The sequence below is a fragment of the Anoplopoma fimbria genome, chromosome 3 (assembly GCF_027596085.1).
Source record: "Anoplopoma fimbria isolate UVic2021 breed Golden Eagle Sablefish chromosome 3, Afim_UVic_2022, whole genome shotgun sequence".
NCBI lineage: Eukaryota > Metazoa > Chordata > Actinopteri > Perciformes > Anoplopomatidae > Anoplopoma > Anoplopoma fimbria.
In genome coordinates, this window is record NC_072451.1 from 5666953 (window position 1) to 5681254 (window position 14302).

A 14302-nucleotide genomic window follows, 5' to 3' on the forward strand; every position below is an offset into this window, starting at 1 on the left:
CATAAGTTCTTTAACCAGCTTTATTATGCACCACCTTCAACAAATCAAAGTCCATTTCTTATAACAAGTATGCAGCAATTTGGACAGTAATGTGATATTTAAAAGTCACAAAATGGAGAGTAAGACATTTCCTCCTGCGTGTTTAAGTACTTCAGGTGAAAGTTCATCAATATCATCCCTTTAACGAAGGAAGTCCAAAAGCACCACTGTTCATTATGGTTATTTTCTATTGCATAAACCTTAAATGCATGTGATCATGTAGGAATGATTACACTGATGTTGTATAGACAAAGCAATGAATCGATATTGGTATAATCGTTGCAGCTCTACTGCCCAGCTTATCCAGACTGCAGTTCACACATGACAGAGTTTATCTTCTCTGCTCAAGTTGTGATTTTATCACTTTCATTTTTTGCCTCATGAAGTCCTTCAGCACCTGAACAATCTGATCCCAGTGTGCACTAAATGCATGCTGTAACGCATCACACCTGTATTTGTCTTTTGAGTCTAGGTTTTTCTATGTAATGCTTAGCATGAAAAAACTCTCCTCATTCATATGTGGTCTGATGTAATATGAAAAACATTTTCCAAGCAGTCCTCAGACCCATTTGTGATCCAGAGTTGTGGTTCAACACTTGATTTGAGCTGTCATATTTGTTAAAAATCCTCCAATCCAGTAAATATGAACACACAATTACAGAAAATCCTAAATCAGCGGATATTCTCTCAACATTTTTTAACTCCCAACAATCTCTTTCAGGGCTGAGCTCAAGTCCGGGTACTTGTACTCAAATCCGGCCTCTTGAGTCCTCTTTGGTATGACTTTCTGGCCCTGCATGAGCACCACGGCCCTCTCAGAGCCCATTAAGGTGTTCATGACGAAGCCAGGCACGGGAAAAATGGTGGGCCTCCTCAGGACCCGGCCCAGTTCTTTAGTGAACTCGAGGTTGGTGTTCAGCACAGGTGCGACCCCGTTGAAGACTTGTGGCGAAGGCGATGGGGTGGCAGAGGGGGGCTCCAGGGCGTGGGCGATGAGTCCTGCCAGGTCTGAGACGTGGATCCAGGGAAACGGTTGTCTTCCTGACCCCAGAGTGCCCCCGAGGCCGAGCCAGAAGGGGAGCAGCATTTGCTTCATGGCACCACCATCGCGGCCCAACACTGCCCCTGGTGGAGGAAGGGAGGGAGGAATCAGAATCAGTAACAGTTTATTCCCACGTTTGCACATACAAGGAATTTGACTTGGTGATTGGTGCGTGACAATCAACACAGTGCTATAGTAAAAGACATCATTTAAGAATAAAAAATTCTAAATGTACAATAAAATATGATAAACTTACAAACAAATTAAGAGAATGTTAAAAGAAGTATGTTATTAAAGTGGCAAGTGTATATTAAAAGTGAAGAATCAATGTTTAAGATGGCAAGAGGCAAGATTTAGTTAAAGTTATGTTAAACTATTTAGTAAATAGAACTACAATTAAGAGGAGTAACATCCACACAGACCACCCTGCAAGTAAATGTGTACTATAATAAATTTATGGTTTAGAAGAACGACATCAAAACAGTTTCAAATTTTGATACAAAGCATCAACTGTTTTCAAAAGTGCTCAATCCACAGAAACATGACCTCACTATTATTCAAAATGTTCCATTGTTATTGTCTTTTGTGCAAAACATGAAGCAAACTGTGTTTTGTATGCAACTTCCTGATTCTGCAATATAGGCTTACTGTGCACTTAGTCAACAGGATTTTCTACTGTAACGTCAAGTGAAATATGGGTTTATAACGTACCAGACCTGATGACAACTTGTTTGGTGTTTTTTGTAACATTCTCAGGAAGAAGTGCCGAGGCCTCCCACTCTTTCACAAGTTTGGAGAGGATATCAAACGGAGTCCACTCACTGTCTTCTGTATACTCAGCTGTCACACTGGGCTTGTAACAACCTGCGGGTCAAAAAGCAAAGCAAGAAATTTACAACAATGAATGTCAATGCCTATATTATCCGTGACTTAGTCAGGTCTGATTTAATACCGGCAAGAAATCAGAAGTTTTATTCTAAAGTTTTATTACTAGGCAGAAACTTACCTACACCTGATACTACGACCCAGGACTGAGGAGGACTGGAGGAGGCAGCAATGGCTTGAGCCATAGATTTTGTAGTGTCGATACGACTGGAGAACAAATCCTTTTTGTAGCTTTCATTCCACCTGAAAGCACAGATAAAAAAAGACAAGGTCGAGATCATGCTTCATTAAACCAGCTGACATAGAACCCACAGAAACTGCATTATTATGTGCTTATTTTATTTGTTTTAAGTCAATCTAGACAAGAGGTCACATGCGTTTTAATCAAATTCAAAGCGACAACTGAACCAGGATGGGATGTTGACACCTGAACATCCCATCCATATGTGATTGTTGAACATCTCAATTAAATAATAGAGCATTAAACTGCAACTATAACAGCCTTGATACTGGAGGAAAGAGAGTAGATGTAAGTATTGTAGTTGTAGGGTCTCTTTGTGCATTGCTCACCATCGCAGTGGGTTCATCAGATTCTCTCCAGCCAAGTTGACGGCGCCCTCACATGGTGGGAGGCCATGAGACTCCAACTCACCCTGCAGAAGCACAGAGGAAAAAAAGTTTATAAGTGACTCTGGATTTAGAGAAAAGTACAGTGATCTGCAAAAGAGCAAAAATGGTAAATTGAAAAAGATTTAACAGACAATAAACCAAACAAATGCAGTTATGAATCAGGACTTCCATGATGAGAAATGACCTTGGTCCCTGCTATTTCACAACAATTGTGATTTATCCTGAGGTCATACCCATGTTATCTTCCCTGGACCAGACTGGCGAGATATCACCGTGACCTCGTGCCCTTTGTCTCTGAGCAGGCGAGTCAGCTCACGGCCCACGAAGCCAGATCCTCCTCCTACAAGTTAGACAAAGCAGAGACATGCTCATTATAACAGAAGAACCAAAGATGCACATGAAATCCATAATCATACATGGAAATAAGACAAAAGACAGTTGAGGTTATATTTGCACTATTTTTTACTAGAATATATAATATTGATTGTGCTGCATTATGATCTATTCAATACACAATGCAACCAATATGTGATTGTCACAAGAGTCAGAATGGTGCACACTGCGCATGCGTACTATACATGCTTACAAAACAGGGCTTCTGCAAACTTAGCTTTAGATAACAATTAAAAAGCACAATGACAGTTTTCTATGTTTATTCATATATGTGGCTTTTTAACTGTCATTGTCAGGACGAACATAATAAACCACATATCTAACATGGTAAGTCACACAATGTCTATGGTCTATGTCTGCAATGCTAACGTGGGATAGCAGCTAGAGTTATGTCACATTGACCTTTCTGAAGCAATAATCAAAAATATGCACATAATAATGAAATAACATACATACCTATTAAAACTCTCATGGTGGTTAAATGACTGTCCAATGTTGAATTAAATAACTAAACGTTGGTGCAGGTTACAGCGTTTCCTTCTGCACCACTCTGATGGGTGCCAGTGAGAGTTGTTTTCGCCTTTTTGGACCAATAGGAGTTCCGTAGACAGGCTCATACGTCATTTTGTAGTTTAAGAACAAAACTACAGTATGTTTTAAAAGAACAGGTGCCATTCAATCATCTTATTAAATACACTATTTGTGAACATTAACTTACTAAAACAAAAGTGTGTTAGTTTAGTGGGTCAAGTGTTTTCATATCAAGGGTGGATGACATGTTAAAAAATTAATTAACTATTGTGAGCTGATGTATTAAGTTTAATTAATTTAGGTTTAACTCATGTAGTCTGAGGAACAGATATAGGTTTATTGATACAGTTTACACCAATATGACAGTGAGATACCATCTGGTCAATGCAAACATTGTGAGATTATTGATATTATTAATTTGCTTGGATCTAAAGCTCCAAAAGTGCTGAGACAATTAATTAGCTTGTTAAACCCTACAGAGTAAATATGTGGGTTGATAAGGGTCAGTTAAAATAAAATAAATGCATAAATTCTATTACAACTTTATGGTAAAAAAAAAAAAAAAAAAAAAAAAGGTAGGGTATTTGTGTTTTATGTGGGGGTAAATATGTTGTGGCTAAAATCTGTAAATGTCCCAATAAATCCTTTTGCTTTTGGGTAAATATGATAATTTTAATGGGAAATATTAATACACGCATTGATAGACTTCTGTCACTTCTGGTTTTTAGTTTCAAGGAAAGAAAGAAAACTCAGCTGCCAATATAGTCCAAAGACTAAACAAAACACACACAACAGACGGTTGGAGGAAGAACAGAAAAACACACAAACAAAAAATGGGAATATAGTAAACGACAATATAAATCAGGATTTAATTAAATACCAGTATTTAAAAAATACACATTAAGCTGCTGGATGATTTTATATTTTTTTATATACATTTTTGTGCACAATAAAAAAATGTATAAAAGAAAAAAAAAAGAAAGAAAGAAAATAAAAAAATAATTTAAAAAAAAAATAAAGAAAATAAAAAAAATAATGAATTAATAAATTAATAAATTGATAAATTGATAAATTGATAAATTAATAAATTAATAAATTAATAAATGCATTTTTAATAATGATATGCACTATACATGCTTTAGAGATAATTCGCTGTTTATAATTTATTTAAACATGTGTTTTTACAACACTGGCTCTATTTTGTAGCCTTCTAGGCCAAACCCGGAAGTGGCCTGTTTCCGGCAGAAACACGTGGTTTGATAAAGACATAAATTGAGCCTCAGCCTCATTAACTGTCTCTCTTCCTTGTTGCGGTGAAGCAGGTCGGACGTGCTGCTGCAGAGAGACAGAAAACCAACGTGAAGCTTCTCTAAAGGTACATGTTCACATTCTGCATCACATTAGTTTGTTTATGTCACAGTATAGATATTTATTTATATCCTGTGTGTGTGTTTGTTGCGGTTATTTAGTTATTTAACATTGTGGCTTCAGTAGAGCCAAACCGACCGCATGGTCTGAGCTAATGAATGGGCACAGATGGGCCTTTACTCCACAAATTATGGCTCAAATTGATGCTGTGTTTTGGTTACAATGACTTGATTTACTATCATAGTAAACCTCCAGCTGTATTTGATGTTGGAGTTTTTGTAGTCCTCTACTTTAATGTTACTTTAGATTATTATAATTAAGTTTTAGGAGGATCATCTTGCACTCAATTGCCAGTTTATTCTGATCTAATGTCTAATGCAATAGCCCTGCAATACAGTTTTAAGTACATGAGGGTATATACATTTTGTTTTATTGTTTTGAGCAGAACTTTTTTTTTCAGTTTATAATAAATCCACTTTAAAATTTTGTTGTTCTGAATTACACCTTCAACCCATAATGATGATTCCGCATGTGAGTCCGTGTTTCACCTGAAACTAATGATTATTCTTTCACTGCACTGATGGGTTTGACGGTACAGATGCCAGTGAGGAAGCTCATGTTATTGCAATTTGAGACTAACCTGTTGTGATTTTGTTTTTAGGATTTAAGAGCCTGGACTGGATGCATCTTGATAAGGTCAGTATCTGTTTTTTGATGGATGGTGAACATTGTAACCACACATGATTTTTATGAGGTCCATGTGCATCAAATTAAGTCTGAATTACTAAAGTACTGCATTAAATCAAATCTGTTTTTGGACATTTGATTGTATCCAGATTGATTTTTAGAAAGTCTGCAGCAAAACCAAATTCCATTTCTTTTGCAAAGCATATTTAAATGAATTTCTATTTGATCTTAATGAGGTAGTTGCACTTCAAGAGCACCACTATCTGAAGCCTCCAATCTTTGTGAATCAAAGATGTTTCAACTGTTCATTAATTCACCATTTTCTGTTTACAGGTAAAGGGAATGCTACATGAACAATGTCACAGCTGGATCAGATTTGCTGCCTCAAAATAAGGAATTATTTTAATCAACATGCACATTTATAAGATCTGCATTCTTAGACTATTATTGTGACTCTGTATGTATAAACACTGAAATTCACTGGTACATAAAGCTTATTGAGTTAAACTGTGTATTGTCTATTTGATTTGCATTTTATGTAGAGGTTGTAAATTAGATTACAGAATATGCAGAAATTCATCAGTAGTTGGATATTACTATAAATCTAAGTAATGGCACATGGTGACGTTATAATGGGAGAAAAGCTGCATGATGTCAGCAGGAACCATTTCTATAAGCATTTTAATAAACAATGAGACTCGTTAAAAACAAGTTCTGCTTTTTATTCTCAAAATATTTTACACTAAAGCTGAGATCCACATTGTGTAACAGCAATTTGAAATGATGGTAACTCAAAATTTAAGAAATGAAAGGTTTTCAGTGAAAAGGTTTGAAAAATAAAACTTGTTTGATAAAGAGCTCCAGCTCAGACATGTCGGAGAAAAACATTCTCTACCTTTCCAAGAATTGCAAGATTATAGTTTACAGACTGTTCAAACTAATGTATTTGGGGAGTTTATGAAGAAATGCATATTTGTAATATAAACACTATAAGCTCAGTTGTCTTTTGTTCTTTAGAAATGTAATTAATCCAAAGGGCCGGTTTGAATCCTATTAAGCATTTATAAGCACTAAGGATGTTCAATAGTTCAGAACAATGTAGTTGTAAGCAGATACTGTGGGTTATTGAATTTGTTTATAAACGTCAGTGGGAACCCATTTAATGACTTAATTATTTTCTGTAACTGACAAAATGTAAAAAAATAAATTTTAAAAAGTATTTACAGTTCTGGTTTACAGGTCAGGTACAAACATTACTTTTTTTTTTTGTCCTTGCACATCTGTTTACCAGTCAAACTCAAGTTTCTTAGAACACAATATTATCTACAAAACAAAATACTTGCTTTTCTCAAATGTTGCTTTAACCAAAATATACACGCTCCACAAGTCTTTATAGAGATTTTCACTGTCTGATACTTTCATTGATGCAAAAAGTCCATTCAACGCTCATCTCCCATTTTGTGAAATACTAGTTCCTGTTACGGATTCGTTTGCGGACTCAACATTACTGAGTCCCACAGTCTCTTTACTCTTTTTGTTTCCTGTCTGGTCCAATGATGTGCCCTCAAAGAGCCGAGCCATGAACGCAAATCCATTCTTCTTGATGTAGGACTTCCCAGCGAAGGTGTAGAGGACGGGGTTGGCACAGCTGCTGATGAAGGCCAACGCCGAAGTCACTGCCCGACTGGTCTTAGTGATACGATTCAATCTGCGGAAATATATTTTTTATCAATGGAAGGATTACTGAACCCCCTGGGCTTCACCTGCAAAATGTCACTGACAAAGCATCACAAAATGACCATAAATAGACACTAAACTACTGAAAGCCAATCACTACGAAGTGACACAAATGAATCAAAAATAGACACAAAGCTACTATAAGGAGACACAAAATGATCACAACGATACAGAAACAACCTCAAAGTGAAAAATCACTACAAAGAGACACATACTGTCCTAAAGGAGACACAAAACCCCTAAACAGTGACCACAAAGAGACACAAAACAACTATAAAAAGACACAAAGCAATGGAAACATAAACTGATTTCAGAGAGTCAGGAAACGACCAGACAAACTGTCAATATCAGCTCCAAATAAATCATAGCATAGTAGAATAGATTCATCAGTCCAAAGTTATTCTGACTTATTTTTGTCTGAATGTGGTGCAGGCTATTTGTTTCCTATTGTAACTGTAAAAAATGCATTTGTACTTACGAGAAAAAATACATGTTTGGTTTCAACAGATATCTGGGGAAATTAATCAGCTTATGTTGTAGTGCTATTGTTTATGTGCAACTCAAGTAAATATATATATATAAAAAAAAAAACATGTCAATTAAAATAATGTAGCTTGAGAGAGTGTGTGAAAATATTTTGTAACTCACATATCTCTTGTTGGTGAATCTTTAGGGTACCACTCAGCTGCCACCTTGGACCAAAACATACTCAGTGTTCACATTCACATTCAAAAGATCACATCATTGATCCAAAATCAGAAGTATAAACCACGTGATGACACACCTGAATCATGTTGATGACATGGTACGGCAGCCAGAAAATGCCAAACATCACCACGATAGCCAGGATGAGTTTCTCGCTCCGGACCTTTCGGCGGAACTTGGTCTGCCTCAGGCGTCTCAGGATGAGGACGTATGAGATTATGATGATGGTGTAAGGGAGAATGAATCCGGCCACCGTCTCAAAGGCATACTGAAACCGCACCTGCACACAGGAGGAAACAAAACAGATTTGCTTATTGAAATGATCGCATGAATTTCTGTAGACATGACCGAAAATATCAAAACAAGGCAGAGCAAGAAAAATATCTTGAGCCTGAATCTGTTCATTCATAACACAGAGATAAACCTTACAAAAGTAAATCAGAACATGTGTTATTTTGATATGATTATAGTGTCTTTTTTTTATTGTCTACTATTACTTCTAGAATACTCCAACATTATATTCAATTTAAAATGATACATTTTCCACTTAGTTAAGGATCTTATACTTTATTCTTTTGATTTATATTTCTTGTAGGTATTACAGAAGCTTATTGTAAAAAGAAAAAATGGATAAGTATCACTTTATTTCATCTTGTTATAGCATGAAAATGTATTGTTATAACATGAAAAATAAGCTGTTATGACATGAAACAATTATTGAAATAACTTTTATTACATGAATGTTGTAACCTGATACTGATTTATTTTTCTGTTGTGGCAGCAATACGCGGTTGTAAGTTAAATGGCTAGATGTGTGTGTGTTTATACTTCTGTAGGTTTTATTCCATCTATATGTGCATGTATGTCAAGTGAAGCCAGACCTCAAGGTGACTTTGTTTTATAATTTAAATTGTCTATTCAAGTGTGTTAGTGGCAGTAAAGTAAATTTAAACATTTTAAGTTATTTGTATGTATTTGTGTTGATTAATTAATTCTTGCTTTAAAAACCTCATTGAACACTAACTGAAAAACTACTTACATGTCGAGGCTGTGTGTGATTGGGCGCACACACCAGTCTTGTTGTATTATCGTCTGGGTCCACTCTGACGTCCCGAAACACCAGTGAGGGGATAGAAATGACCACCACCAGCACCCACATCCCTGCGATCACCCTCCTCACAATCTTCATGGTGATCAGGGAGGACATTCCCCTCGACATCACCACAGCCACGAACCTGTGCACGCTCATCAGCGTGATCAGAAAGATGGAGGCGTACATGTTGATGTTGCACAGGTAGAACAAGCCTTTGCACATGGCATCGCCAAAGACCCACGTCTGCATGGCCAGGTAGACGATGAAAAAGAAGGTGAGGGCCATGAGGAAACCGTCGGCACACGCCAGGTTCAGGATGAGGAGGGTGGTGACCGAGCGTCGTTTGATGCGAGCCAGGATGCTCCAGACGATGAAGAGGTTGCCAGGGACGCCCAGGAGGAAGACCAAACTGAGGATGAGGGCACCCGAGGCCGTGGAAAAGTCATTGCTCACAACGCTTTCTTTATCTTCTGTTTCATTGCCACTGGACAGAACGTTGGAATGACTGGAGATGGCCATGCTGGAAAGGAGTTTTGATCCTGAGGATGATAGAAAAAGTTATAACCTAAATAAGCTGCCCGGGGCGTCAAATACCAACGCTTTGTCACACAAGGCGCCCTTTAGTGTCTGTATGAGACACACCAGGCTTTCAAGTAACAACACTCAGAAACCCTGTGATGAGGTAGAATAAATATATGCCGAGTGGGAAGAGAGGTGTAAGAGGTGTAAGACAATGTTTTGAATAATGTCTAAAATTAAAGGTCCAGTGTGTTGTAACAAAACAGAACAATTCTTATTTTCTGGTGAATATACACAAAGGAAAACCTACTTATTAATAATATTCTACTTATTACTAGATTCCCACTAATGCTTCACAGTAAACATTTGAAGTACAGGTAGGGTAAGAGTATCTAAATTACACATTGTGTGTAATGATTGACATTTGTACAGATGTATGATCCAATTCAATATTCATTGTATTTGTATTCATTGAATTATCAGTATAAGTGTCTAGTTTCTACCCACACAGCTATCTGTATACATCTCTTCTCCTTGTATGAGGAAAGAATATCTTGTTTTTTTGTTCAAAAAAGTTATACATGCCATAAAAAAATAAAGCTTGTGGTCGCCTTTCTTATGAATTCGTAGTAGTACTTCTTAGATCTTATAAAGATTATTAAAAAAATTTGGAGGAACATTTTAGTCATTTGATATAATAATACTTTAAAACTAATTCTTTTTCACAAGTTTAATAGATCAGAGCTAACAGATTTTTCTTTGGTGTATGAAACAAGACATTTTTCACTCTGTCAGCCATCTGTTTCTTTCTGCTGATTATTAAGAGTTACTGGAGCAGAGATAGAGATCTTTGATGATACACGTGGGTTTGTCACCTTACTTTTCTGCGAACCTTGGATGTTTTTCTTTTACTGTGGTAATAGATCAACACTGATCAGATCTAGTATGCTAATCACTACTTATTTTCATAAGCTGATCAGCAGATGTTTTTATGAAATTTGATGATGACTTCAAAAACAAAGGTTTGAGACTGAACCTCGATGTCAGACACGTCTTTTGAAAACTTCCTGAAAATATTCATAACAGTCTTTAACAATCGGTTTCAGAGGTGTTTTTGTCAACCTCTGATGAAACCATCTTCACATATCTCTAATCTGTCTGTGTGATGTGGACCGCCGCTGCCTGACAGGAGGTAAAAGATAGAAGAGATTATAGAAATTACATTAACAAAATACTGTTAAGGTGATTTGGCTCATTCACTTAACACTTTATTCAGATAAGTTGGAGGCCTGATTGTTGGATTTATGGTCTGGAGAAAATAGTCCCAATTACTGAAGATAAACATTTAAAAATACTGTTCACCAATGGTACACTTGCTGTTTCCAAAACTACCGGATGGTTGCCACCCTGACGCAGCCTATAAAATATTCACATTAGACCCTGTGGCAACAGTGTGGATCGAACTTGCGTGTAAAAACACGCCAAACATTAGCAGTAGTGCGTCATATAAGAGCAGTATTTCGACACAGTCTTTATACTGCTACTTTGTTTTCTTGTCTTGTATTTTCAGTTTTTTCTTTACATTACATTACATTACAGTCATTTAGCAGACGCTTTTATCCAAAGCGACTTACAGGAAGTGTATTCAACATAGGTATTCAAGAGAACTACTAGTCACCAGAAGTCATAAGTGCATCTCCTTTCTTAAACACATTACTTGTCACTTAAAGACATCTTGTCACATGGAAACTAGTAGCATGCAGTGCAGAGGTCACATAGGGTTGACCTTCAAGGAAAAACACAGTTAAAGATGTTATGTCCCTGACCAACCCTGACTATTATTATACACTAATATGCTAAATAGACAATTGAAACATGAATAATGTAGAGAAGGAACGATAAGATCTCCAAAAAAACATTTCCATCTGTGAGAGTAAGACATCAAGCCCTTATTTCCTGAGTAATTTACTTGCTCTGGTCCCACTAAAGCAAACTGTTTATTTTCCCTCTGAAGGCCGTAAACAACAGTTATGAGTTAACAAAGTCTTACATGTACACACTAGTAGAAAAATCCAACAGAAAGCAGAGTCTGAGCAATACATTGATGCTGTCAGGAGAAAGCATTGTTTTTTGTTTTTTTAAGACAACTGCTTTAGTTTTTAATAAAATCAGGCAACATAAAGCGTTTCCAACCCACGGACGACCATTCTATCTATCAGTTGAGGTAAAAACACAAAACATCTGCAAATTATAACCTAATATTGCAGTAGACATATGACATAAATCTACTGTTGTAATTGACAAACTGATAAAACTGACGCAATTTCCTTTAAATGTCAAATAAGGAAAGTGTTAAAGCCTGCAAAATAATTGAAAAGTGTGAAAAAACATTACAGCAAATATGTGTCGTCAACAATTGGATTCTAAAAAAACAAAACAAAACCTGAGAAACTTGACTACAAAACTTAAAATTACTTTGCAAACTATGGAAACTCTGTTTGCCAATAAAGAAACAGCGATGGCTTATCTTGCTGTCCAAAGTTTTAAAAACAATGATTCATAGGTTTGTAATACATCTGCACTGTGTAAATATTCAAGTCAACAAAAGTAAATTATTATTTTTAGAGGCAGATGTTGGAAAATGAAGGAAAACAATAAGAAGTCAAAAATCAAGTTCTCTAATAAACGTTCAAGAGCAACTGACCTTCCCAGGAATTGATGATGAATGTCAGATTGAATTATCCAACTGCTGCTCTCCGATCTGTCCGGCAGCTTTTCTCTCTTGTGACGTTCTTTGTCAGCTCGGTCCATAATAAACTGAATCACATCCTGCCCTACAGGCTGCAACACGCTGTGACTAGAGAGAGGGAGGCAGAGAGGTGTGTCCTTCCTTAAAATGCTCACTCTCCCCCCCTCTATCTTCAGAATCATCTCCATATATGATTATGATCCTGTGGAATGTATCTGTGCTATAACATTGTATGCATTCAGGCCTATATAAGCAAACAAATATGTATTCTTCTTGGAAGCATGTCCCAAGCATGTCTTTTATAAAAAAAATGCAAATTTGGGTGACCTGAGGCACTTTTCACTATCTGTGAGTCAAGTGTTGCTTAATCGTGAGACAGAGGAGTTTATGTGATTCAAACTCTTGCACAATGCCCTGTGTCATGGATGCTCGGCACACAACCCTGAACATGCATACAGGTTGCACACACACGCAGACAGACACAAACAAACTTGCACATAAGAATTTATACCGGACGAGCTTACACAAGTTTCTGACACTGACAGGAATGCAGGAAAGGTGAAGGTGCCCAAAGATCTTCCTTCTTTCAGGGGAAGTTTTGCTGAACATGCATGCCCTTGTTCAATGATGTCATAGCTCACATAAATGCAGTTTCAGCACCTACACTTTCACTGTGGAGGCAGATGAGTTTAACTGATAGTTAACTGTCAGTCACTGAGCAGCTGAAAAAGAGATAAGTAAACTAAGTGTTTATAAGACTGTTTGTAATGATCTAAACGAAATAGCAAATGCTTTATAACTTTGAAATCCAGATTTATAATTAATGAAAGAAAATGCAAGGAACTATTTTTTAAACACTAAAAGTATTGAAATAATTCTTGATTTAAAAGTGAGTTGAGTGATTTTTATAGTAAGAGAAAATGTAATAAAAACAGGTACTGCAGGGCAAAATATGGAAAGTTCTACTTTAGGCAAGATACCACAAGCAAAAGGATTTACATGCACCGGCCAATTTTGAGATTTTGGCCTTAACATGTCTTCTTTCAGACTAGTTGAATAAAACACATCCAAAATACACAGTGAGATGATTATTTTTTTACACTTTGTAGATTTCTCCTAAATTCCCCAAAAGTTAGCATAGATCATGCCTGATTTGCATATTTTAACATTCAGAAGGAATATCTCATTGCAATACAAAATAATTATTGTCTTAATGTAAGTAATCAACCAGGAAGTTTCCATGGTGATATCTACCTGTTTGTAATTTTCCAATACATATCTTTAAAAGCTGTTTTCTTTAAATCATTTTTTTTCCTCAGAATCTGATCCAGAAATCCCCACTTCATCAAACTTTCCAGTTTCAGTCCTATCTATGTTCTGAAAGTTATAATGGGGTATGTTCATGTATCTTTCATAGTCTGATTTATATAATATATTATTATATAAAACGTGGTGAAAATGTTTCTTTACTGCTGTTGACAGTATTTTTTGGGTGATGCAAAGAGATATGAAAAATGTCCTCTGTGAAAACCTTTGACTCTAATATGTCAAGAAAACGAGACAAGAATTTTGAACCTGGCTTTACCCAATGTTCAGATGCAAATCAGCACATATTTAATGCCTCATGGGGCTATTTAAACATTCATTTCTGAATAAAGTAATTTTCTTAATGTAAGTTATCAACTGGGGAAGTTTTGAGGGGATATGTATTTGTTCATTTTTTGATCCTATTCACCTGTGGTGACTCCTCTTACAGTTTCTTAGTGACTTACTAAATATAAATTGATCAATCCTACTCAAAAATAAATGGAAAGCTTAGAAAAACATTCTACAGCCACACACAACATGCTGATGTGTAGCAGGTATTATTTTACCATGTGTGTCTTACTTTAGCATGTTAGCATGCTAACATTACTAAATGCTG

The 14302-nt window shown here is 36.3% G+C and overlaps 2 protein-coding genes and 1 long non-coding RNA gene across 3 annotated transcripts; 1 reads left to right on the forward strand and 2 right to left on the reverse strand.

The window, feature by feature from the left end:
* Window positions 1-14: 14 nt before the first annotated feature.
* On the reverse strand, window positions 15-3571 carry sdr39u1 (short chain dehydrogenase/reductase family 39U, member 1). Its single transcript, XM_054626960.1, has 6 exons — window positions 3446-3571; window positions 2830-2936; window positions 2537-2619; window positions 2088-2209; window positions 1793-1945; window positions 15-1164 (listed from the first exon to the last, which is right to left on the reverse strand). The coding sequence occupies exons 1-6, from the start codon at window positions 3459-3461 to the stop codon at window positions 737-739; spliced, it is 909 nt and encodes a 302-aa protein (XP_054482935.1). The 5' UTR covers window positions 3462-3571; the 3' UTR covers window positions 15-736.
* Window positions 3572-4812: 1241 nt separating this feature from the next.
* On the forward strand, window positions 4813-6266 carry LOC129089224 (uncharacterized). The gene is made up of 3 exons (XR_008531123.1): window positions 4813-4895; window positions 5550-5584; window positions 5909-6266. It is a non-coding gene; the product is annotated as an uncharacterized LOC129089224 (long non-coding RNA).
* Window positions 6267-6479: 213 nt separating this feature from the next.
* ltb4r2b (leukotriene B4 receptor 2b) lies at window positions 6480-12416 on the reverse strand. The gene is made up of 5 exons (XM_054596503.1): window positions 12334-12416; window positions 9057-9649; window positions 8097-8297; window positions 7961-8004; window positions 6480-7283 (listed from the first exon to the last, which is right to left on the reverse strand). Exons 2-5 carry the CDS (start codon window positions 9627-9629, stop codon window positions 7022-7024), a joined length of 1080 nt encoding a protein of 359 aa, XP_054452478.1. The 5' UTR covers window positions 9630-9649; window positions 12334-12416; the 3' UTR covers window positions 6480-7021.
* Between the last annotated feature and the right edge of the window lie 1886 nt (window positions 12417-14302).

Coding starts and splice junctions, on each gene's coding strand:
- sdr39u1 (XM_054626960.1), bottom strand. Junction 2,210..2,536: donor CTGATGAACCCACTGCGATG/GTGAGCAATGCA, acceptor CTGTGCTTTCAG/GTGGAATGAAAGCTACAAAA. Junction 1,946..2,087: donor GGTCGTAGTATCAGGTGTAG/GTAAGTTTCTGC, acceptor TTTGACCCGCAG/GTTGTTACAAGCCCAGTGTG.
- ltb4r2b (XM_054596503.1), bottom strand. CDS start 9,629: ATGGCCATCTCCAGTCATTCCAACGTTCTGTCCAGTGGCAATGAAACA. Junction 8,298..9,056: donor ATCACACACAGCCTCGACAT/GTAAGTAGTTTT, acceptor TCCTGTGTGCAG/GTGCGGTTTCAGTATGCCTT. Junction 7,284..7,960: donor GATTCACCAACAAGAGATAT/GTGAGTTACAAA, acceptor ATATTTCCGCAG/ATTGAATCGTATCACTAAGA.